The sequence below is a fragment of the Bidens hawaiensis genome, unplaced genomic scaffold (genome assembly GCF_021521415.1).
Source record: "Bidens hawaiensis isolate Kalapana, Puna unplaced genomic scaffold, B.hawaiensis_p1.1 tig00021055_1, whole genome shotgun sequence".
Taxonomy (NCBI): Eukaryota; Viridiplantae; Streptophyta; class Magnoliopsida; order Asterales; family Asteraceae; genus Bidens; species Bidens hawaiensis.
Genome location: NW_027493263.1, coordinates 1 through 27563, shown reverse-complemented (window position 1 = coordinate 27563; position 27563 = coordinate 1). Strand labels below are relative to the sequence as shown.

The 27563-nt window shown below is 41.3% G+C and overlaps 1 protein-coding gene across 1 annotated transcript; it reads right to left on the bottom strand.

Annotated features, from left to right (window-relative positions):
- Positions 1-18847: 18847 nt before the first annotated feature.
- On the bottom strand, positions 18848-21966 carry LOC143562733 (uncharacterized). The gene is made up of 5 exons (XM_077050459.1): positions 21620-21966; positions 19563-19613; positions 19407-19469; positions 19253-19321; positions 18848-19123 (listed from the first exon to the last, which is right to left on the bottom strand). The coding sequence occupies exons 1-5, from the start codon at positions 21878-21880 to the stop codon at positions 19007-19009; spliced, it is 561 nt and encodes a 186-aa protein (XP_076906574.1). The 5' UTR covers positions 21881-21966; the 3' UTR covers positions 18848-19006.
- Between the last annotated feature and the right edge of the window lie 5597 nt (positions 21967-27563).

The window sequence follows — 27563 nt, the reverse complement described above, 5'->3', positions numbered from 1 at the left end:
ATGAAAAGGGAATGAGAGAAGGAATGAAATGAACAATGGAATGAAATGGATCATTACTATTCCACGTAATGAATCACTCCATTCCCTCTGTCATTCTTGCATATCAAACGCTACCTAAGGGAGTACATGTGGATACCATCAAGAATAATCTAACACATTAGGAGTGTTTATGGTTTGGTTCAGAAACGTGAAACTGTACAAACCGGTCATCGGTTTGGTTTTATTTTCTAACTTTCGCTTGGTTGGTTTGAAAGTTTTCAAACCGTAGCGAATGGTTTGGTTTACGGTTTATACTGAAAACCAACCATATAAAACCGACCGGACCGTATGATTTAATTATATGTATTGCTATATATTATATATATATATGTATACAAATATATTGTACTAGACATAATTAAATAAAACCTATATGTGCGTATAATATACATTGCGAAGCACCGAGTAAAAAAAACATGGACAAAGCCCAAATGTAATTTTCTAAACGAGAATCCAAAAAACAGTTGGTGTTTGTCTAATTTTGCACGCTACTAACAAGTGTACAATAAAATATTATCAGTTGTTTTAAATTTTACACATTACTAAGAAGTAAGAACTGTATAATAAAATTAATGTCATAAATTATTTTTTATCTTTTGTATAATACCCCAACAATCTCAAACCATGGAACTAAACCGTTACTAACGGTTCGATTTGGTTCGGTTTAAGAGTTCAACGGTTTTGTTTTGGTTTACGAAAATAAAAAACCGTTACAAACGGTTCAGTTCATGGTTTGACCTAAAAACCGGACTGTGAACACTGAACACCCCTAAAAACATCACACTTCCTTTTATGGTAAATTTCGGTCTTGATGATTTCTCCAGCCCTCGGTTATACAAGTTTCTTTTGTTGTTGTAAGCTGGGAAACATTTTCATAAGCGAGAGAGACATGTTTTAAAGGGAACTATATCAAGCATATGCCTCAACCATCTGCTTCCACATGATCTTCGTAGTCTCCTTACCAGTTACGACAATTGTAATAGTATTTAAGTTTTTACATTTGCAATTGCTCTTTAATTGATTATTGTATTGTAATATGAATTTGTGAACGCTATCCATACAAATTTCTTATCATTCTCTTCTCTCACAATCCTAACATGCGTTTGTATGGACGAATGCACCCCCTCCCTCGTCAGTATCGACGGTACGTCCACGACTTGTCAATAACACTTCGTTTTGGATGCCTTAGGTAAAATAGTAAAGATCATGAATGTAATTTAATAGAAAATCACAATCTAGACTTACCATAATAATCATTTATTATCAATGGCGGACTTGGCCACCTAGTTCGTCTGAACCCTATGTATTTTATGTATATAGTCTATAGTGTCGAATTAACGAGCGAACCTATCTTTTTACGAGCGACCTCAGTTGAAAAACAGAAAGATGTAAGAAAAAAACTATATTTGTTGTGTTTTGAATTTGCAGGTGTTGTGGAAACGATTAAGAAAGATGAGTGTTATTCGTCTTTCCTGAATCTTTATTAAAAAATGGAGTAAAATGTAGTTTTCGTCCTTATGGTTTGTCAAAATTTGCGGTTTTAATCCAATAGTTTTAAATTTGTGATTTTTGTCCATATGGTTTCATTTTACTTGCAATTAAACCCGAATTCACTAACCTCGTTAAGTTTGATCGTTAGACCCATCAGCTTGCCCCTCGCGTCAGGAGCAATTTTGTCATTTTTCTCCCCAAATACAACCCAGCACCTTACGCGAGGGGACTTGCGAATTAGGATTGTGATTTATTTTAGGAGAAAAAGGACAAAATTGTCCCTCACGTGAGGGGCACACTGATGGGTTTAACGACCAAACTTAACGGGTTAGTGAATTCGGGATTAATTGAAAGTAAATTGAAACCACATGGACGAAATCGCAAATTTAAAATTATTGGACTAAAACCGCATATTTGAACAAATCACATGAACGAAAACCGCAATTTACTCTTAAAAATGACTTTGTATTTTATTTAATGTTGATATTGAACTTTTGTTATGATAGTGATATTGAATTTTATTTATCCGACCCGGCCCAAAAACGTTGACGCTAGAAAAAATTCTTGTTATGAAAACTTTCAAACCCATAGAAAAATTCCTGACTTCGCAAATGTTTATTATAAATATATTTCATTTAAAAAAAGATGAACCTGTTAAAACTGTTGAGTAGAAGAAAAGATATTAAAGCTAAAAGGTGGCCCAAAACAAGCAAACCGTGTTGAAAAATAATTGGGCAGACCAAAGTCGTCATTATCATCATTGTACTCGGTAAATCTTACACAAAGTTATGGTAGGGTCTAAGAAGGTAAGAAGGGTAATATGTAGACAGTCTTACCCTCTACACTCTAGGAATAGAGAGACTGTTTTCGATGAGACTCGGGCTCGATATGCAGACCAAAGTGTGTAAGGTATATGGAGTATGGCCAGATACCTGACACGAGACACGGATCCCCAGCCACATGTCTTGTAATTAATGGTCAGCATGTCTTGCATTCATATACCAATTTATAGAATCTTTTAAGAAATTGTGGTCATAGACTTACTTGAAATATTCAAGCCAAGTAACGAAGATTATGTGACATTCGGTGTGTTTTTGATACACTTGTTTAATTGTGGTGCATGAAATAGTTTCTGGTTGTGTTCAATCAACTTCAAGAAAATATTTGTATCCTTAAAATAGCATAATTTGTTTAACTTACACACTCCTTAATTGACTACTTTAAAATTACACATTTCTCAAATGTTACGAGACTTGATCCTAAAACTCTTTAGAAAGACAAATCTTACGCAACTCACGTTACCATTAGGTCAAAGACTTTCTGTAATTCGTGATGCGTGGTAATTACGGTTTGAACATTTGGTTAAGGGATGCACAATTTAGATTCTAAAAGATCCACGACATAACTAATGGTAAGAATCCAAACGAAGTGAAATACAACATCCAAAGTGATCATGTGAATTCCTTAAGAATTTGTGATTCCGTTGTGCGTCTAATTACCATCAGATAACATTCATCTTCAAGAACCATAATACGTGTTTTAACAATGCCACATAAGACAATTGTTAAAGCTTGAATCCACCATCTTTCTATTATTACGCACTTATAATTTTACAACCGTTTACAAGACAAACATAAATTGGGTGTGTGATAGTGTGAGTTACATCTACAATTCTACATACACAAAGTCAAGAACCAAGTAAGCCCGTAAAAAGTATATATGATTGATTAAGCTAGGGTAGTTGAAGAGGTAGGTTCCCGCAAAGCCCAGTTGGACCCACAAGACTCACCTTGAAGAGGTACGTCTACGCAAAGACCAACTGGATCCGCAGGACCCACCATGCTCAGAGAGATGAAGACCTTACACGCAGTAAGCCAGCTGTCCCCGCAGGAAAGCCTCCCTTGGTACAGTACCCTGCCTGTCCCCGCAGCTGTGGGTACAAGCCAAGAAGGAAGGCTACCCGCACTAACAGTAAGGCTACACGCATAAGGCACTAACTCTTATACTTCAGCAATGTCACCTGAAGAAGGAATGAGCAAGGCGGGAATATTCCCGCCCAAAAGAGCCAGTCCGTACGCTTCTAGAAGATGTTTTGTACTATACCTACCAAGGTATGGACAAATAGACAAGATCTGACAAAAGCAACCCATGAACCAATCACAGGGTGACAACTCACTGAGAATAGTACGAGGAGGAGCACGCTCCAGTACAAAATGTCACTAGCAGCCGCTGCCTACCCACCAACTCCCATCGTGGCACGAACGTAGCCCATAGTTGGTGGAAAAGGAATATTATATACAGCTGGCCGTACCTGCTTGGAAACCTACCTTCGGCTATAAATACTCCAACACCCTAGAAGGTATCATCATCTTCTCTCTAGCTATTTCTCTTTATATACACTTATATTCAGAGCAACCTAGTCTGATTCTCACGCCGGAAGGTGGTCACAAGGAGGAACCCCCCCCCCCCCTTCTCAGTGACGAGCTTACGGTGTCTGTTTTGCAGGTTGAGAAGAATAACCATCTTTGCCGGACCTAACCCTCGTGGGAAACATCAACTTAACCCTAGGATTATCCTTAATCTGTCGGGGTCGCTTAGTGTTTCTTCATTGGCGCCATCCGTGCATTAAGCTAGAACTTATTCTTATTTTTCTCAGTTTTTTCAAACTTCTGGAAAGATGGTTAAGGTTACTCCGATGCCAAAGCCACCAGGTAACCAAGAAATTCCGGTAACCACAACCCCAGCTACTGGGGGGGAACACCGGTGAATACACGATTGTTACGAACACTACCCCGGTTACCCAAGCCGGGGCAAGTGCAGTAAACAATCCTCTCCTGGGATTCATTGATACCCAGTTGGGGAAACAACAGACGAGACTTCCCCGACAAACACCATAACAAGTTAAAGCTTGGGCGGAAGCGCGTCAGAAAGAATTCCATGCCGAGTTGGACGAACGTTTACGTTCACTCCAACAGGCCAATGACAAATTCGGAAGCACTCGACAACAGCTCAACATGAGCAATGATTGCGAGTATGCGGACGATGAAGATTGGGAAGAATCTGACAGTGACGCAAACCCACGTCATAAGGCGAAAGGGAAGCGTAAAGAAGCAGACTTCCATTCGAGAAGAAATTTCGAAGAAACTTTCGAACCAAAGAACACGGGGGGAAACCCACGTGACTTCTTAAAAACTTTCAGACCAACTGTTGCGAATGCGGGAACATCCAAATTTGCAAGGGACATTGCGGAAGCAATCGCTCCAAGGAGTGCCAATCAGATGTCCAACATAGGCACTTACGATGGCATATCCGACCCGGACGATCACATGAACAGATTATAGCGGGGGCAACCGTCAGTAATTGGACGGAACCCACATGGTGTTACATGTTCCAAATGACGCTCGTCGGGGCAGCCAGAGCGTGGTTTGATCGTCTACCGGTCCACCACATCTATGATTGGGCAGACTTCCAGCACAATTCAGCCAGCACTTCAGTCAACAAAGAAAATATACTGAAGAGCAATGGACGATCCTCAACTGCATCCGAGAAGAAGACGAATCTTTGCTAGACTTCATCACTCGCTTCAACTCAAAGAAGCTAAGTCTGGGCACTATTAGCGAAGATCTTGTTCGCGCCGCTTTCATCCAGGGTGCTGAGTACCCAGAGCTCATCCGCACGTTGATAGGTAAAGACGGCATGCCACCCACGTGGGATGCAATCATGACGGGAGCTAAACGCTTTGCCGAAACGGAGAAGCAACTGGGTAGAAATCTTCCCCAGAGCACAAACCTCTACACTCAGAGAACAAGAGAAAATAACATTCGTACCGCCCGACAAAACAAAAAGAGGAAGCTTGGTATTTGGCAGTCAAGGGTAAACTTTGACACCTCATCCAGCTCTCATCCTCTCCTAGGCGGAAGGGACAACATGCAGTCGTCGAACCGGAATCCCGGATGGACGCCACTCACCAAAAGCGTCACCGAGATATTTGCCACAGAGAAGCTCCCATGGCCAAAGGCTCCAATAATCCGACAGCGTCAAAACGCTGATCAGAGCAAATCCTGTGACTTCCACGGGACAAAAGGCCATACCACAGAGGAATGCACATCCTTGAAGGATGTCGTCGAAACATTCGTCAAAGATGGGAAACTCACACACCTCGTGGCATCAATCAGGAACGGAGGGAGGAAAGACAATCGGTACAAGGGCAATGGACGGAAGCCCGTCGACATCAGCATTCACATGGTTCACGGCAACATCAGAGAAAGAAAACGACGAACAACAGAGCCAAGTGCGTGGAAGGAAGCAGAAGTGCGCTTCCCGCATGTGCCAGGGGGGGCCCAACAAAGAAGGCCCCATAGTCATCAAAAGCCAGCTGGGGCACTACATCACCTCCCGCACACTTGCTGATAATGGCGCTTCATCAACGGTCATGTATAGGCAGTTCTTCGACAAGCTAGACGACGAAGACAAAGAACGCCTAAAAATAGTTTACGCCTCGATGGAAGGGTTCGACGGCAGCACAAACACCCCATTGGGAATCCTATCTTTCCCCGTCGCTCTCACGGACGGGAAATACTCCCGCACAGAAGACGTGGACTTCGTTGTAATGAGGAAGCCACACCACACATACGACATTCTCTTCGGGAGAGATGGGATGGCAAGATTTAATGCCGTGGTGTCTTCGGTCCATGGTATGATGGGATGGCCAACAGCTGAAGGCGTCGCTATGATCACGAGCATTCCCCAGGTATGCATCGCATCTGTCTCATCAAAACCCAAACCAAAAATGGCTAAACCAACCACCTCTGAGCCAGAAGAATGGGCCTTCATTGGCAAATACCCTTACCAGGCCGTTACCATTGGCCCAACGATCACTAATCTCACACGCACCTTACTCAAACGCTTGTTGCAAAAAAATGCCAACATCTTCGCGTGGACACCAGCTGACATGACTGGTGTACCTCGAAGTAAGGCTGAGCATAAGCTCAAGTGTGACCCGGTGTTTACGCCGGTCATACAAAAGCGTCGCGTAATGGGTGCTGAGCAGGCTAACGCGTGTAGAACCCAAGTCAAGGAACTCCTTGACGCAGGCATCGTACGCGTTAGTAAATATCAAACATGGGTTGCAAATCCCGTCATGGTACCAAAATCCAACAAACAATGGCGCATGTGCATAGATTTTAAAGACTTAAACAAAGCATGCCCCAAGGATTGTTACCCGTTACCCGAAATTAACCTTAAGGTAGATTCATTAGCACCGTTTCGCCTTAAATGCTTCCTTGATGCGTATAAAGGGTACCATCAAATCCACATGGCTGTTGACGATCAGGATAAAACCGCATTTCGGACGCCAGATGGCACATTTTGTTACCAAATGATGCCATTCGGACTAAAGAATGCCGGATCCACATACCAACGCCTGATGGACAAAGAGTTTCATGCCCAAATCGGGAGGAACTTGGAGGTTTACATGGATGACTTGGTCATCAAAAGCCTCGAGCCAGAGGCGATGCTGAAAGACATCGAAGAAACTTTCAACACGCTCAAAAAAATGAACATGAAGCTCAACCCGAGCAAGTGTTCCGTTGGGATGGAAGAGGGGAAGTTCTTAGGAGTCATCGTTACCAAAGATGGCTTCAGAGCGAACCCCGAAAAGGTTGAAGCCATTATGAAAATGGAATCACCTACTACCGTCAAACACGCTCAGACACTGAATGGACGACTAGTCGCAATTAACCGCTTTTTGGCAAACCATGCGGATAGGTCGTTCCCATTCGTGTCAACATTGAGAAATTGCTTGAAGAAAACGCACTTCCGCTGGACACCAGAAGCGGAAACAGCCTTTCAAGAGATTTCGGTCACGCTTGATCGAACTCCCAACACTCACAGCACCAGAAGTGGGGGAGGAATTAATTCTCTACCTCTCCGCCACAGACAGAGCAACTGGGGCAGTCTTACTAGTAGAACGAAAGGGCATCCAGATGCCCATCTACTATGTGAGCCGTGTCTTAACAGACGTGGAAACCCAGTACTCCACCCTGGAAAAATTAGTCTTAGCGCTTGTACAGGCTTCACGCAGGCTAAAACGATATTTCCAAGGCCACCCAATCACCATTCTCACCAACTTCAAACTTGCAAACGTTCTAGGAAAACCCGAGTTGTCAGGGCGCCTAGCCAAATGGGCAATTGAGTTGGGAGAATACGCGATAAAGTACAAGCCAAGACCAGCCATAAAAGGCCAGGTCTTGGCCGAGTTTATTGCAGAAGTCCCCGCTTCGCGGGAAAAAGAGTGCCAGGAAGAGGCTCAACCCTCTCCAGCACAAGACATTAACGATGTCTGGCGACTCTATACTGATGGAGCAGCCAACAACGAAGGTTCAGGCGCAGGGTTGAAACTAACTAACCCAGCAGGCCAAGAATACACTTACGCTATTCGGCTGGATTTCCCAAGTACGAATAACGAAGCGGAGTACGAAGCATTCTTGTCCGGATTAAGAATTGCGCGTAAGATGGGGGTGAAAAACTTGGAAGCCCACGTGGATTCCATGCTAGTAGCCAACCAGATAAACGGGGCGTACACGGCCGTAAACGACACAATGGCCCTGTACCTTGCACAAGCAAAAACCCTTATGCGCGATTTCAACGATTGCAAAGTTGTGCACATCAAGCGAAGCGAAAACAAATCTGCGGATGCGTTAAGCAAGCTTACATCGTTAGCCTTCACCCACTTGGGAAAGGACATCCGCGTTGAACTTCTTGGAGCACCATCAGTCCCGCACAAGGAAATTTGTGTCATCCAAACCGGCACGGAAACATGGATGACTCCAATCATAAATTACCTTGCGACGGGTGTATTACCAGAGTCAAAGACACAGGCAAGAAAGATACGCTGTAAATCACTGAACTATCAACTTGTTGATGACATACTTTACAGGCGTAATTTTCTTGGCCCACTCCTCAGATGCGTTGACGACCAAGATGCCGACTACCTCCTAAGGGAAGTACACGAAGGCATCTGTGGAGTACACGCAGGTCCACGCGCAGTTGTAGCTAAGCCAAACAACGCGGGATACTTTTGGCCGGGGATGCACACGGACGCGCTGGCCTACATCAGAAAATGTAGGTCCTGCCAGCTCTACGCACCCAACACGCATCGCCCGAAGAACGAACTTGTTCCAGTCACTTCTTCGTGGCCATTCCAGAAGTGGGCCATCGATGTTACAGGCCCATTTCCCACAGCAGCAGGGAACGTTCAACTCCTAGTGGTAGCCATCGACTACTTCACCAAATGGATAGAAGCAAAACCCCTAGCCCAAACAACCGCAAAACATATCAAAAAATTTATTTGGGAATTTATTATTTATCGTTTTGGACTTCCACAGAATTTGGTGAGCGACAACGGCACCAACTTTGCTGACCAAAAGCTACAAAAGTGGCTGAAAGAGCTTCAAATCACCCACACCTTTACCTCAGTGGCACACCCGCAGGGTAATGGTGAGGTGGAAAGAGCAAACAAGAGCATCGTCGACGGTATAAAGAAAAGACTCTTGGAGCATAGATCCGGCTGGGTGGACGAAGTTCCACATGTCCTTTGGGCAAACAGAACGCTGAAAAAAGCAAGCACGGGCGAAACCCCATTCAGCCTCACCTATGGCACTGAAGCCATGGTTCCAATCGAGATTGGTCTACCCTCACCAAGAGTCATAACTCAGTCGGAAGACAATGATGCGGAAAGACGGTTAGACCTTATGCTGACCGAAGAGCGCAGAGACTTAGCCGCAGCGCGTGAAGAGAACTACAAGCGACAAATGCAAAAGTACTACAACACGCGGGTGAAACTCTGCAACTTCAATGTCGGAGACTACATACTGCGTAACAACGAGGCTTCAAACCAGGAGCACCCAGGAAAGCTGGCCCCGGTCTGGGAAGGGCCATACATTATTAAAGAAGTTCTGGGAAAGGGCGCATACCGGCTCGAAAGGCTCGATGGTACCCCCATCCCAAGAACATGGAATGGAGCTCAATTACGCAGATGCTACATGTAGATCAATTCCAAACTTGTAACGAACAGGCCTAGAGCCACTTCTAATGGAAATGATTCTCCTTATCACATTGATGCTGATAGCCTTACCTTTATACTTATGATCTGACCACACTGATATGCCGGTATTCACCGCATAAATAAGTGAAGGAGGAAGTAAGTCGTTGCGTGTGGAAAGCGGCACAACCCGTATAAACACAAATAAACAGTAAAAATTTCTAAGGGGAAGATGAGGAAAACCTTCACGCAGGTCAGATATAGATGAAGTTTGGTCATCCTACTAAGTGAAAGTGACGGTCCTACCCGCACAATCATGATAGAGGAAACAGAACATTAACCTATAATCTGACACACGTCGAAAGGTTAACTTATTCAAAACACTTAGAAAATTGCTAAGTTAAACTAAAATATGCATGAGCAAACCATATAATGTTTATAAGGCAAGGCATTAACAAAACATTTATATTCACGATAAAAGCTGTTCAAACATTACAAAATGGCTAGGTATCTACCCGCCTACAAAAAGTGCAAATCTATCCTAACGGCGTGGAGGAATCTCAAGATTCAGGCTTCGGGACCACTCCCTCCAAACCCACTTGAACCCGCACCATCAGTTGGCTGCGGCTGTTCAAGGAAAGCTTTGAGAACAGCTAGCCCGTCATCAGTAGCAGCAACTTCATTAACCTTTTCCACGACCGGATGAGAGAAAGCAGCATACTGGTTCACAGCTTGGTCATAGGCAGCCTCAGTATCAACATCGTGTAGAGGAAATCTGGAAGGCGAGATGCCTTTCTCTGCAAATCCTAGACCAAGAAAGAAACTAGCTTTCTCTCCATCCTCATGAGAAGCGTTGAGGGTTGCGCTCATGGCATCATCATAGGATGTGTTCGCGAAAATCCGATGCATAACCTACAAAAAAAAACTTTTCTAAGTATAAAAAAAGCAAAAAGCAAAGAATAATGGAGCTATGCGTACCTGCGGCAACGCTTCTCGTAGAAGCCAATCGTTATTGGACAAGGACTCTTGAAGGGTAGCTTGAGCTTGATCGCGTGCGCGTTCGGCCTCATTCTTATTAAGGTTGGCAAGCAACACTTCCTTGGAAGCAGCCTCCTCAACGCCTTTAAGCTTACGCTCAGTGCGATCAAGCACACCCTTTTGATCCAAGAGCTCCTGTAGCTTCTTGGCGTCCTCCAGAGCCAAAGCCTCATGAGCCTGCTGAAGCTTCTCCAGTTTAGCTTTCATTTCTTCATTTTCAGCGCGTAGAGGCTCAGCAACAACTTCAGCTTTTGAGGCCCTTTCAGTCGCATTGCGCGCGGTTTCCTTGGCCAACCTAAGCTGTTCGTTAACAGCTTGAGTAGCCTTAGAATGGGCTTCATGCCTAGCTTGCATTTCGGCCTCAAGGTCCTTGAAGGCCTTTTCCCTCTCAGCAGCGGTGGCGACAAGCTTCTTGTTTTCTTCCCTCAGCGATCGCACCTGAGCTCCCTCCAAGCTACGCGCAGTCCTTAACTTATCGTTTTCACGACAAAGTAATTCGACACGCGGCTGCATCCGGGCGAGTAGAATTCGGAGCTCGGTGGACAACCGGCCTTCCTGGTAACTAACCATGGCCTCCCCCAATGCACCACTTGGAGCGGCATGGCGCGTCCAATCGACGCAGTCTGCAGCTGTCCTGAGAGTTGTCCCTCGGCGGATATTCCACCTTGGGGCATAGACCTCATTGGAATCTGAAACTGCAACAACAAAAAAAAAACAGTTAAGAAAAAATTACTAAGGATGGATAACAGGCCAAAGTAACGCCACGCACCTGTAGGGTCGATAACAGGCCGATAGCCGCTAAACCCATCACCCGAACCTAAAGGATATCCATCCAAGAGGTCAAGGAGGTGGGAAGGAGCCAAAGATCGGACCCCCTCAACAGAGGTAAGTCTAGAGGTCCCAACTCTAAACATACCTGAAGAACTGGCCAAGGACGAAGTAGTCGTTGACGCCGTAGAGACCATTGGAGATGAACTCATTTAAGATGAACTCATAACCATTGCAGTCGCCGCAGATGAGCTCATCGCAAATGAGCTCATGGAGAAAGTCACCGCCGGTCCGGTGAATGACGTGGTAAATATGGCACTGACGGCTGGCGAAGAAGTTGAACTGCTCAACGCAGCAACGAAAGTGGACGCCATCGTCGGCACAGCAGCCATGATTGACGACGTCATAACCGGAACAGTTGCTTCAACAGTAGAAGCAACAGAACCAGTACCAGAAACAGGCGCAGCCGCCTGAGTCATCGCCTCGGATAGGTAGACCAAACCTATCGTCGTGGGTCCTGAACCAACTCCTCCCGCACCACTCCCCTCAAAAGCAGATAAGTCTACTTCTGCACAAAGAAAAACTTTAAGATATCAAAAACAAAGGCGGAAGGAGATGCGGAAAAGGTACACAAAAAGTACACTTACTGGTTTTCTTGATCTTGAAAGCCCTGATAGGTGGAGATGGACCCGATGAAGATGGCCTCTTCACGCCAGTTACTTTCGCAATGCTTGGCGACTTGGAAGTGACAGTCGTTGTCTCAACCTCTGAGACAATAGTCTCGTCACCACCACCAAGGTTCCTCGCCGCCTCCTCACTTTCAGTCTCGGAATCAGACTGATTCCCCAAGTCAACGAAGGTAGCAACCTTCGTTTTGCCCTTCACGCTGGCCGTTTTCTTTTTCCTTACAATAAAAGGCCCATCTGCGGATCCCTCATCAGAAGATGACAAGATCAGAGGAATTCCAGCAGAAGTGTGAGCATGAAGAGGACGAGGATTTAAGAACTCATTACCTGGACGAGTGGCGCTTAAAATCTCATGGCCTGGCGGGTAGACCTCTGCGAATCTATCCGCAGTTTTCTCCAAAACGGGCAACTCGTTCTCATCAAGATCACGAGTACCCAACCGCGCGGGACCACCAGTCTCCCTTCGGGTGCAAAAGCGACTGTAAGTCGTTCCCCTCTGAAATAAAAATGATAACAATGTTAGAAGGACAACCCTAAACAAACACAAAAGACGGGGCATACCATAAGGAATATAGTTCAAACTGTATTTAAGAACGATGGGTATTTGCGGCGTCCCATTCTTGAACAGGAGTCTGAATCTGGGAAATCTTGGTGAACCACTCCGTCTCCTGGTAGTTGGAAGCCGGAAGATTAGGAAGTGCCCTCCCATTCTTGAACGTCATCGCAATGGGAACGACACGAGCGGAAATATAGAAAAATTCCCGCTTCCAAGAACGAAGACTACGCTCAGTAGTACAGATCTTCAAACCCTTGATCCGAGTGACAAGGGTATACCAACCCTGGACGCACCTCCAAGTATAGAAGGTCATCAGGCGGTCGACTCGAGGCTCGATATCCAAAATACGGCACACCCATTCGAAATGGCGAACTTTAGCAATTGCCATTGGGTGCACCTCTGTCAAATGAACACCGTGTTTCTCCAAAACACGGTATACGAACTTCGTTAATGGGAACCTTAGATTCCCATATAGGAAGAACGAAGCGTAAACCCCTATCATGCCCTTAGGGGCGTCGTATACCGTCTGGTTGGCCTCCGGCAACTCCGGCTCATAGGACTCCAGCATGAATTTCTTGACGATGAAATTGTATACATCGACAGAAAGAGTACACTGACACTCGCCAGCAGTACTCTTATCGTCCTTATCGGACGTTGACATCGGGTTCTCGGGGAAAACGTCGGACTCTTCGACGTTAACCTCTGGGTCATGAGAAAAAGAAGACATTTTTTCAATGTTAAGGATGAAAGAAAGCGGTTTCAGGAGAATGCTCGCCGGAAAGGATGAGAATTCGCCGGAAATCGCTTAAAAGAAAAAGAAGAGTGAAGTGAAGATAATGGACGAAATACACCCTCTTCACCTTATATACTCATCGCAATGAATGCGATGAATTTAATGCAGATGAGAGAGAAGGCGCAGGAGCAATGACACGGCGACACGTGTGGATAAAGCAAGCTGGCAACATGTGTCAAAAGGGCGCTTGCCATAAAACTCGCGCCCACGCGCTTGAAAAAGCGTTCAGATTGACCACATGCTGTCACGTCGTCATAACTTCCTGCACATCCTGAAACCGTCAGAAGACGCCAACGTCCCTTCAACCGTTTGGACTGTCCTTGTCCTTTCACCAACCCTCCGAATTTCAAAAATATTTAAAAATAAGAGGGAATATACCCCCTTACTTTAGAAAGCAAGAAACCATAAGACAAGTGCGGGTACAGTGTCAAGGCGAAACCCTTCACATACTTAGCACTTGCAGGGAATTGAAACCAAGAAGATCAATCTTATGGGCCATGCTTGCGGATAGAGAAATAACACCCCCGCATGGCGGGAACGTTGAGAACTAGATTGTTTGAAGCTTCAAGGTGGAATTGGTTGTTTAACATAACTGATCACTATGTATAAAACTACCAAAACCTCGTGGAGAATCTACACAAGTGAAACTCAACGCTCCCGACTTGCAAAGAGGTTACACACCTACCCGCATCATACCCAAATATCAGGCAGAAAAGTCGGGAATTTTCTGCAAGTGACATTAAGAAAACTGCGGGAAGAATCCCCACGGAGAACCTTAAAAAACGAAAACCCCCTTTTCAAAACCCCTTGCTTAAAGTCCAAAAGTTCCCCTCACTTATTAACAATTCATGAGAAGAACAATGGACTGGGGGGACTTGAAGAGGTAGGTTCCCGCAAAGCCCAGTTGGACCCACAAGACTCACCTTGAAGAGGTACGTCTACGCAAAGACCAACTGGATCCGCAGGACCCACCATGCTCAGAGAGATGAAGACCTTACACGCAGTAAGCCAGCTGTCCCCGCAGGAAAGCCTCCCTTGGTACAGTACCCTGCCTGTCCCCGCAGCTGTGGGTACAAGCCAAGAAGGAAGGCTACCTGCACTAACAGTAAAGCTACACGCATAAGGCACTAACTCTTATACTTCAGCAATGTCACCTGAAGAAGGAATGAGCAGGGCGGGAATATTCCCGCCCAAAAGAGCCAGTCTGTACGCTTCTAGAAGATCTTTTGTACTACACCTACCAAGGTATGGACAAATAGACAAGATCTGACAAAAGCAACCCATGAACCAATCACAGGGTGACAGCTCACTGACAATAGTACGAGGAGGAGCAAGCTCCAGTACAAAATGTCACTATCAGCCGCTGCCTACCCACCAACTCCCATCGTGGCACGAACGTAGCCCATAATTGGTGGAAAAGGAATATTATATACAGCTGGCCGTACCTGCTTGGAAACCTACCTTCGGCTATAAATACTCCAACACCCTGGAACGGTATCATCATCTTCTCTCTAGCTATTTCTCTCTATATACACTTATATTCAGAGCAACCTAGTCTGATTCTCACGCCGGAGGGTGGTCACAAGGAGGAACCCCCCCCCCCCCCCTTCTCAGTGACGAGCTTACGGTGTCTGTTTTGCAGGTTGAGAAGAATAACCATCTTTGCCGGACCTAACCTTCGTGGGAAACATCTACTTAACCATAGGATTATCCTTAATCTGTCGGGGTCACTTAGTGTTTCTTCATTAGTGTTGTAAAAATTTATATTAGGCGCTGATTAACCCTCGATTAATCTCTAGTCGCTACCCCCACCGACTTGTTACCGATTAATCTATATTTGTCCAAAACCATTCAAAATTAATTTTATATGTTTATTTGAATATTTATATAAAAATTCCAATCCGGTTAATCCCGATTAATCGCTGCTCGCTATTCTCTACCCCACCACCCAACTATCCTAGCAAATATCTACAAAAGGTTTTGACTTTTGATTCTTTAAAAAAACAACAATTTACAAAAAATAAAAAAAAAATCTTTAACAATTCACAAAACTGGTTCCAAATGTATATCCAACGGAACAATATCAATTAATCAATCGTCGGCTTTCGACATAACAGAAAGCCGACTAGGTCACGGCCGGAACGATCCAGGATGCGTTCAACTTCTTATGCAAACTACACCGGAACGATCCAGGATGCGTAGTCGGCGAACACATACACGTCTTCTTCGATCCGTGACTTCACGCCTTCGGCTTATTATAATTACAATAATCGCCGCTGTGTTTAATATTCGGTGCTGAAATTGAACGGTTAGGAGACTTGTGCCGGTGATCGATCGAGAACCGAATCGACGGTGACGGAGATGACGTCACGTAACCGCCGCCGCGGACGGTGATTCTCGTTGGTGACGTGGATCTGGCGGGAGAAGATGAAGTGGATATTGAAGAAGTGAAAGCAGAGGATGACGATGAACAGAACCTGCCGGACGGTGAAATTGATCGTTGGAAAGTGGATGATCCGCCGGACTTGTTTCTCTCCGGCAGCATCATTGGAATTTGCGGCGGAATAATTCAGAAGCGATTTTTGTGAAGAAGAAAATAGGGTAATATTATATATTATTATTATTATATATATATTATTTATTAGGTTTTAAGTTTGGCAAACTTTGTGTAACAGACGGCATCGTTTATATAGAAGGTTGGAAAATAGTGGCAGAAGCGTAATTATATATATTATTAGGGGTGTTTGGGACGGGTAACCTGCGGGCTAATTGTAAGGTTGTCTATTTTTTAATCTAAACCATTCAAAGTAGAAGCAATCGCCAATGGACGATGCTTTGACCCAAAACGTTGGGAACATTGCCCCCCCCCCCCCCTTTCCGGGAGTTGGTGGTTAATGTTGTGGAGACAACGTTCAAATGGCTCGAATATTCATAAAGAGAGCCGTTGGGGCTATATTTACATAAACATTTTCTTTATATAAACTAACAAATGCCATCTTCATTTTTAAACCACAACACAAAAACCTTATCATCCGTTAACCATCTTCAGTTTTTTTCAAATTACTCAACAATTATCCATCACTTTATTTGGAGCAACCAAGTCCCCAACCGACAAATAGGGTAGGGTCACAAAGATGGACCCATTAAAAAGACGCAGCGCTAGCAAAGATTTGAGTATATGTTTCCAAATACTTAGGCCTTGTGGAACAACAAACGTCGAGTATTTGGCCACAAGTTTGTAACTATCTTGTTTCAGACGAACGACCAAGTGATCGTACATAGCACCAAGTGTGTTTGAAATGGAAAAATATGGTCAGACAAGTTAATGCTCTCGATAACAAACCATTTGAAATCATAACAAAATTGAGAATAGTATTTTTTTTATTTGTATTTTGTAACTATCTTTTATCTCAATAATCTCACCGTCTCACACAAGCACCCCAAATTTAGTTTAGAGTGAACTGCGGTTTTCGTCCATGTGATTTGTCTGAATATGCGGTTTTAGTCCAATAGTTTTAAATTTGTGATTTTCATCCCTATGGTTTCATTTCACTTGCAATTAAACCCGAATCATTAACCCCGTTAAGTCTGATCGTTAAACCCATCAGCGTGCGCCTCACGTGAGGGGCAGTTTTGTCCCTTTTTTTCCCAAATACACCCCAACCCCTCACGTAAGGGGGCTTGCGAATTATAACTGAGGTCTATTGGGGGAGAAAACAGGCAAAACTATCTCTCACGTGAGGGGCACGTTAATAGGTTTAACGATCAGACTTAACGGGGTCAATAAATTTGGGTTTAATTGCAAGTGAAATGAAACCACAAGAACGAAAATTATAAATTTGAAACTATTGAACTAAAACCGCATATTTGAACAAACCACATGAACAAAAACCGCAGTTTACTCTTTAGCTTATTATCGTCTTCTTCACTTGTAAAATATTATCGTTTTTCTTAGCGTGCTATACTTTATGATTATGCCTAGAAATTGTGTTCATCGGTTCCGTAATATTCTAAACATACATAAAAAATTAAAAAAGTGTAAATTAAACAAAACAAACATATAAATCGAACTCATAATTTGAACTTTGAAGAGTCTAGTTTTTAATTTCTAAACATTGTGGACTGATAACTCACCTTCAAGTAGCTAAAATAGGTTGATGGCTCTCAAAACAGTTAACATTATTTTCTTTCTAAACTCGATCATACTATATGTGAAAAAGCTAATAAAAATGTAGTTCAGCTTTACAAAAAACATATTGCACCAGCCGGGAATCAAACCCGGGTCTATACCGCAGCAGGGTACTACTCTACCACAAGACCACTAGTGCTAGATATTGAGAAGTTTGCAGCAAAAGTTTAAATCTGATAGAAGTTTTAGGTTCTATTTAGAAACTTCATAAACATGTGACAGTATATTTATGTCTTAGTTTTTTTGTTTCAGATTTACGTTACCTCAAAATCTATGAGACAAGTGAATAATTTATGTATATTTATTGTTTACAGGTTGACAAGTTAACGTAACATGGCTACATTTTACCTTTTTTATATCCTTCTTTCTACTACATGAAATTTTTACTTTTTTTTATCACGTGTCTACATTATTAATATCGAGTATTTTTTTCGTTAATAGGGGTATTATATTGGAAAGTAGAAAATGAGACGAGGTCTTAATTTACATTCATAGTTTATGACAACTTTCAAATACGAATTGGGCCCATAGATTTAATTTGTGTATATATCATAAAAGCTATAGAGGTAAGCTCATATCACACCTACATATATTTGGGATCTTTGTGGGTAATATTATATTTTTCATTATGAAGATGTGTTGAACTGTTGAAGACCATAAGGTTTTAGAGCATGAAAAATGTCTAATAAAAGTTGTGTCATTATTTAGAGTTACTATTTTACCACCTTGGGTCTTCTGCGTTTTAAACAAGCCAAGTTCACGTGTATCTGGGTCGAATCCAAAAACTTTACTTGAACCCAATAACCCAAACACAACGCGCTTGTGATCGAGTTGAGAATGATACAACATTACAACATACCCCTTTAACCTAGAAACATAAATTATTTTCACGTATATTATTACTCAAAGCAACTGCACACCTATCTTTTTTTTAAAGTTTGGATATGGCATACCGAATCATTATAAGTTTTAGCATAAGTAGCTCTAAAAAACGTCTTAATCTTAAAAGTAAACAGGTCATCCAAAAAAGCTATTAGGTTAACCTCATTATGTTCCTAGGTTCAATACACAACTTATCATCTTATACAAACACGTTTAAACTAATCCAAACCCGTAATATCTTATTATATTTATACTTATAGATCGAAAGACATTTTCAATCAATAAAAAAGATACGTTACCAAAGAGAGTTTGTAAAGAGAGGTGATAAAAGAATATAAGGTGAAATTTAAAAGGGCTAAAAAGATTTCTAAACTATTGTCCTCTAATATCTTTACTCGAAATACCAAATGAACCATACCAACAACAAATATGTTTTCTCTACTTACACTTTGACCTACCCATCAACTTTAGAATTTATATTCTGTTGACAATATACTCTCTTGAAGTTATTCGATGCCTACTTCTAATAATCGTCGCCTACCGGAATATTAAGATCCGGGAGGACAAAACCATCATTTTTCTTTCCTTCCGTGCAATTGTTTACCTTGGATTTCGCTAACACTTGTGACTTCATATCATTCTGAAACCAAAGTAACACTTTTATTCGTTAAAAAGATGTCATAGTGGAATACTATATTTAAGAACACTATCTAATGACGTAGGCACATTGTTTAAAAAACACAAGATTTATGTAAAAATTTTGTTTTACCTTCATCTTCCTCAGGCTTTCATTGTCCTCCCTCTGTTTCTGGCATGTAGCTTGTAGCCTTGCTAGTTGCTGGACCAAATCAAGAAACTAAAATAAGAATATAAACTCCGCAATAAAGTCAATGTCAACATGCTTACAACACAAATTTACGTACCCGTTTCAGTTGCTTTTTTTCTTTTAATAATGTCGTCTCGTCCTCTTTAAGTTCAGTCAATGTCTACAAAAAAAATCAACATAAATAAGACCTCAAAAATGTGCATATGACACATGGGAATGTAGCAGAGTGAAGGTTAGTTAGTCAGTTAGTTACCTTCTTCTTTCTTGGCCTTTTTGTAGGTGTTGTTTCATTTGACCTAATAACCTGAAGATGTAAACAAGAAAATAGTAATTAGTAGATTAAAACTTATGATAATGATTCTTGCTAGCACTTTAAGAAGCTGGAATATGTACATACAATGTTTTCAAAATAGGACCCACAATCAACTATGTATATCATGGCATACAAATATAAATAAAGTACATGAAATAGAAAGGTTTAAACCCATCTTTGATTTCCCCGACCCAGAGAGGATAGAGATGTCCTACAGTATGTATATGCTTGTCTTGTTTTAAAAGCATTAATATATTTGTCTTGTACACGTGGTAACCAATGACTAGTTTGACATCAAAGTCCAAAAGACCAGAACTTGTTACTCACTAGCCATAAGACTACATCTAGAGGTTAAATTTATGTTTTTCTAAACAAAAAAAAACTTAACTTTATAAAAAATGTGTTTTCTGTTGTACGTAACTATGAATGGCAATGAAATGTGATGTGACACGTCACCATGGTATCAAGAAAAATAGGAACTATAGAAGAATTGAAAAAATGTTTACAAAGGAAAAACATACATGTTTTTAAATATACATTCTGTTGTTACTAACAGAGCTATAAAAAGTAATATAAATCATTCTTTAATCCAATCATGAGAAACCAAAGAATAAAGGACCTCAAATTTGTCTTACTCCTAAATCTAGAAACAAGAATATATTCAGGACAGATAAAAACCACAAATTTGAATCAATAATTAAAGGTCAACTTGACCTTTGATTTTAACATAGTCATTTAAATCCAATAATAAGTAAATATCAGCAAAACAAGGTCATGTATTAGATAGACCAAAGACTTCAGTTTTCTAATTTTAGAAATTAGATTATGAATTTAATAATATATAATCGAAAAGTTAATATGAATTATATTTTTTTATTAAAAAATAAAATACCAAAGAAACCTTGTGATTCACGAACCATATTATTTTGACCACTATTCCAAGTCTAAAAAGGTTAAAGACTAGTGTAACACGCCGTGTGAAGATAAATAAATGACAGACACAATCCAAACCCTAGAGAATGTAAAAAGAAGACCTTCACTTTTGACTTAGTCAATTTTGAATAAACTATTGACTCCAACCACATGGAATTATTTTAAGTGACCCATATGACTGAAAAGAAAAATAGACAAGCAGATACGGTTTAAAACCAATATCCCGCGACACACTGGATTAAAACCCATCTTGTTCCACACACCCAATAAAGTTCACAACTACTCGTACCAGATTAAAACACACCCTAAACACATGCCACCAAAACACGCCATTGATCACAATAATAAAACTGGCATATATCCACTTGCCAAATGACGTAAATACCCCTGACTGTATGCTACATAGACACTTTTGCTCTTTAGGGTGGCATGCCATTCGTCTTTTTCAACCAAATCTAGATGGGTATTGACTTTGACAGATGGTGGCCACGAGTCATGAGTTTATGAACTACCAACACTTGTGAATGACTAAAATACCCTTCGATACGAAGGGTGTATTAGTAAAATGGTGAAAAGGAGACGTGGAAAGTTGTTTGGTTCCTGAATCTGTGCGTACAAGGGAAGATAATTCGAATATTATTAAATAATAAATAAATATCATGGGCGTATAATAAATATAAAAGAAAGGTAATCCACAGAGGTATCTGGCATTCTAGTAAGGGTAATTCGGTCAACAGTGAAAACATGTTGGAATCATCGGATGTACACGCTAACGAGATCTGTTTCTTTATAAAATAAATAAATCAAAATTAATTACACACAATCAACATGACTTTGCATGGGACGAGGGTAAAATCGTCATTTTCGGAAACCGAAAAACCGGTAAAGTGGTGGTGAGTAATCTGACAATCCTATAAAACAAGTGACCCGTAAAATAAGCGACCTAGGAGGGGTAATATGGTCATAACTATTAACCGCATGACACGAGACCAACCACGCGCCACCAGCCGAACAACAACAAAAACCAACAAGTCACATAATATATATTATGCATACAAACCTACCTTAGATCTAGAGGCATCGGGAAGTGGTGGGGTGGAGTCCTCGGAAGTGGCGGCGCTCCATGACAGAGGAGTGGTGGGGCTAGCTCTGGGTGCCGGAGACTTCTTACCGGTGGGTGGTGTAGAGCGAGGTTGACGGATGGTCCAGGTTATAGGTGGGGATGAAGTGGTGGTGGGAGTGGAGTGGCGGAGTTTGAAGAGGAGGTTGACGACGAGGTCGGTGTCGGTCATGGCGGACTGGACCCAGTTATCGGAGTTAGTCATGATTGGTGGATTGGAGAATGGAATGAAGATGGTGTTGTTGGTGGTGGTGGCAGAGCTGGGAAAGTAATAATAATGAGTTAAGGGGTGGGTTTTATATTATGAATTTATTATGGACGAATGGGTGGAGCTGTGATGAGGCTGGGACCCACTGAAGGTGAAACGTGGAACTGACCGCCCGCTGCGTTTTTTTTACTTTTGTTTTTCTTCTTTTGTGTTCTGATATCCTAGCTAGTCTGGGGTCTTTGTAACAGTTTGTTTTACTAAGGTAATAAACTTTTAACATAATCACAGATACTGTCTTTTATAATTTATATTATATTTATACTGAATTTCAGTTTGTAAGTTTTATTTTTTACGTTTTCAAATCCTAAGACTGTTTATTCTTATTAGACTCTAACTCAGTTATTTTTTATCGTTAACTTGGCTTATGTGCTTCATGCATGAGAACAAAATTGGTCTTTTTACCTATCTATTTATTTAAAGAAGACATTTTAAATCAAAATAAACTCTTTATTACTCTATCTCTCTTCTCTTAATCAAAAACTCCACAATTTGTCTAATTTTAAATTCAAGAACAACAACATCAAGTCCGATCTCATTCCTTTAGTCTTGTTCTAAACCCATAACCCATTCATCCTCTCATGCCTAATTTTGAATCGGTACCGCCAACTTCCGCCACCAATTACCTTAATCGCCTTAATTGATATCCCACCTCTAGACCTAGTGCCACTAGACCTAGCAGCTCCTATCCCACCATCACCCGTTGACCAACGCATTGTCGGAAAAACCAGTTTATCCCATCAACACTTATCTCTCTCTCTCTCTCTCTCTTATATATATATATGGGAGGAATATTTTAAGAACCTTATTGAGTTGTAAGAACTTTAAGAACTCAAATTTGGATCACACATTTAATTAAATGACATGAAATATGTGGCTAAGATTAAATGTAATTAAAAAATAAATCATGAGAGAGAGTAAGTATTTTTGATGATTACACAAGTTTAATTGTTAGTTACACATGTGTAATAAGTCGATTCGGTGTGTAAAAAAATATTGTACTTTTTTGTACATTACTTACACTTACGTATTACACATGTGTAAAAAAATTCAAAAAAAAAATTGTTACGTTGAGTTCTTTCGAGTTCTTAAAACTCAAAGCGGTTCTCAAAAGAAATCAATCCTAAATATATATATAGCGGGTCAGGTCCAGCATTAAAGGTTCGGTTCCTTTTTAAATCCTTTTACCCGGATAGTAATCAACGCAGCAAATCACATAAGAATTCAATAAATATTCTATTTTTGTATATGAAATTCTAATAATCATATCCCTAATCTTCTAATGATATTATAGATTGATTCAATCGTTGATAGATATGGTTCCTAAATAAACGAATCCTAAACCTAATTGGATTCAAAATCAAATATGTTAGCATCGTTGTTGATAAACACTCCTAACATCCATAATATCGATCATCACCTCATCGACATTCTTAAGAATCATTCATCATCGACCATCAATCGCCGACTGTTAGAGTCGATTCAATTTCAAAGACTCTTCATAAATGTAAGTTCTAATATATTGTTAATTTTTCTGAGTTGGAGATATGTAATGATGTTAACTTTCATAACTTACTGGTGACGTCTTACAAACATATTATTGTTAAAACCTATGAATATTTTAGCCGATGTTACAAATTGTTAATATTATTTACTTTAATGAATTTATATTTTTGTTGGGAAGTACACAGAATGGTGGATGCACAGCCTATTTCGAGTTGTAACATCCCGAAATTTCCAAGAATAATATTTAATGTATTATTCGTTAACGATGGAAAAGTTTACTAGAATTGGTAGAGAAATGATGACATAATAATAAGATGGTTCAAGTAGGCTAAGTAGATGAAATTAATTATGGACCAAAAAGAAAAGATGGGCCTTAGGCCCATGAGCTAAGGGAGTATAAATACCCCTTAAACCCTAATATGTTCCATTATTATCTATCATTACATCATAGCCTACACCTTGAGAAACACACACACCATCCTTTAACCCGAGCCTAGATTCAAAGTTGAAAACCGAGCTTGTTGGTGCTAGATCGTCGTGTCAAACCTAAACAAGATCAAGACCAGCTCGTGTTCGTTGAACGACTCGTTTAAGGTATGTTTATATTTAGAAATCGTTCATATAGGTTCGGTTTGGTTTGGGAAATCATAGATCTGTGTTAGTATGGTAAAAACAAATCCAATGAAGCTAAACTTACTGAAATTGATTTCAGTTTGATAAGCTAATTGTTAGTATGAAGAGCCGTAACATATACACATAAATCGCACCCTGTAAACCTAATGTTTTGAAAGATTGAATGGTTAGGGTTTGTAGGCGCTGCTTAGACGATTCCAATGATACCTAAATCATGATTTTTGGTTAAGAAATGAAGGTTTAATCGTAGATATAATATAGTTTGACTGTTGGGTGTTCTTGACGATTTTGACTTTGACCCTAAGTCAAAGTCTGGATAAGAACAGAGATGATTCGTTATGATTGACCAATTCGTTACGCGTTCATAACGAACGAGACCCAATTCGTGAGACTTGATAACGAATGAACTCTTAAGTTCGTTATTTATCCATTCGTTAGATAAGATAACGAATCTGGTAATTCGTTATACGCTCATTCGCTATGCTAAGGTAACGAATCAGATGATGTTCAGACAACGAATTAGCATAACGAATCAGGTGATTCGTTACTTGCCAATTCGTTATGTGAGGATAACGAACCAGACGGCGAATCAAGTTATGATGAGATAACGAACCAGAATAGAGAATTAGACCACGAATCAGGCTTAATTCGCTATAAAGATTTAGTTAGCGAATTAAATAATAATTTAATTTTCTAATGGAAAATGTGTTAAGATAGTTAATGTAAATAAAATTTTTCCAAGCTGACCTGGCAGCTCGACCCTAGCCAGGGGCTCCTCCCCGTGGACCCTGCTAGGGGCTGCCGCCCCTATAACCCCGCTGTCAGGGGCGCTGACCCCGAACCCCCATTCGTTGAGGGTTATAATTAGACCAGGAGCGCGCTATGGGTAGTGATAGTTAACTGATACGCATAATTGTTATACAGCTAGCCGTGCACAGCCAAAGAAAGGAGTAACCATTAACGGAAGAAGTAATCGAGTTCAGGTGAGGTTCTAGCCCCACTTCCTTGTTATGTTTTCGGGGCTGTGTGCATACTCGATGTGACAGTTAATGTAACACCCCGACCGATGGCGGATTATACATCGGGGCGCCACGTATTTGTTTCATTACTCGTGACACTATTTGGGTGTCAATATTTAATAAATACATTTTCATTGCGCACGCGCAGGACACAAATCGTAAAGTAACATAAATCATATCATAACTCAAAATATTCAAATAACATAATTAGTCTTGTTACATTTTAATCTAGGTCCAAAGAAAAAGAAAACATCCTACGTGTCCTTGAGATTCCCAAAAGCAGCTACAGCAAACCTGAACATGTGTTAAAATAAAACATCAACACTTGCGTGTCGGTGAGAAATCAAGTTTAATAGATATAAATAGATAATAACAAACACTGCGCGCAACATGTGCTTAACTGGGGTTTAACATAGGGTGTAATCAGATTGTGATCAAGCATAATAGATCATAGCTCATAGTTCAATCCGTGCTCCCAATCGAGCACAAAAACAATTAATCATACGTGCATGTGTAAATAAAACAAGAAAACCGTAAACGATAGGTCTCCCGTGTTCATCTAATGGATCCATGAAAACTTCAGAATAGGCCGAACAAAGCGGTTAATGATTCACACATACAAATACACAGCCAAGTAAACGTCCATAACACATGGGGTTTTGCGCACATAAATTTCATAAACAAGTTTAAGACTCAAGTTGTACGAACACATGAACATCCCAAAACGTTAAAAATAAAAGGGGATTAAATACGAGATTACTCACTTGTAAACGGTGCGATGAAAGATAATGCAAGAACCAACTTTTAAACAAGCACAAGTTAACCTATAAATAAGAGGTTATTGGTTTAACGATTGGTTTTTATGTCTTGAGTATCGATTTTTGTTAGTTAAACAAATTAAAACAAAATATATATATATATATATACCGAGATTCTGGGCAGAACAGAAGAGAAGACGGAGGCAAAGAGAGGAGTGGCGCTGCTGAGGAACTACGGCAGAGAGCAAAAGGGAGAGAGATTTGGGGAGTGTTTAAGTGTAGTGTGTGTAGTGTTAATAAACAAGAAAAATGGCTTAATTTATAGGAAAACCCAAGGGAACACAATCCCTTAAAAAGGGGAAAAAATCTTATCAAATCAAGCAAAAGATATCAAAAAGCACAAGAAAACAAAAGCAAAAGATATCAAAAGATATGCCGGCAGCTGCAGGGGATGGGGAAAAGCTGACAGGTTACAGATCAAAGCATGGGAGGTGTCAGATAAAGCACTGTTCAAGACATGCAAAAGAAGATTTCAAAAGATTATGTCAGTCACTTTTTCTGTCAACCAATAGGATTGGTGCGCATGCTGCGCCGAAAGTGGCTTTTCGGACAGATGTCGGAACTGACCTACAGTGCTCACACAAAAGATAAGATATTTCAAAAGCATACAGGCTGACATAACTGAAGAAAAGACTTAAGGTCTAGCGCGAGAAGACTCGAGCGCGCGCGAGGGCGAAGGCAGACAGAGAACAATCCTTAGCGCGCCGCGGGAAGAACTACAATCCTTAGCGCGCCGCGGGAAGAACTACAATTCTTAGCGCGCCGCGGGAAGAACTATAATCCTTCGCGCGCCGCGGGAAGAACTACAATTCTTAGCGCGCCGCGGGAAGAACTATAATCCTTCACGCGCCGCGGGAAGAACTACCATTCTTAGCGCGCTGCGGGAACAGTTCGCCTCGCGTATTGCAGGAACAGTTGGTCTTCACGCAGGCTTCCTTGTAAGGAGTCTGGCGCGTGGAGCTGCGCAGACATCCTTAGGCGGGAAGAACCAAAGGACAAGCAAAGAGTTAAGAGAAAAAGGGTTTCAAGGCTTAAGGGCTAAGCAGAGGGGCGGGACGGCGACAAGAGAGAAAAAGGGAGGCGGGACGGCGGAGAGAAGGAAGAAGGGACGGATCGGCGGAAAAGAAATTATTATTATTAGTAAGTAATATAAAAATATATATATATATATGATTTATTTAATGTTAAATTTACAAAGATTAATAATCAAATTTTAAATTATAAAAAGAATCGGATTCGAAAACGGGTACCTGGGTCGGGTCGGATTGGGCAGTTGTCACAGTCTCCCCTACTTTAAGAAATTTCGTCCCGAAATTTATCTCGAAGTAGGATGCGCAGAGAAAATGTGCGGGTACTTGATCTTCATCTGATCTTCCCTTTCCCAAGTGAACTCGGCTCCGCGCTTGGACTGCCAACGAACTTTGACAATAGGGATGCGACTGCGCTTGGTTTGCTTTACCTCGCGATCCATAATCTCAACAGGCTTCTCAACGAAATGCATAGACTCATCAACTTGAACTTCATCAAGTGGTATGTGGAGGTTCTCGTCAGCTAAACATTTCTTGAGATTGGATACATGGAAAGTTGGATGCACATTGCTGAGCGCGGGCGGCAGGTCCAGTTTGTAGGCAACTTTTCCCACTCTCG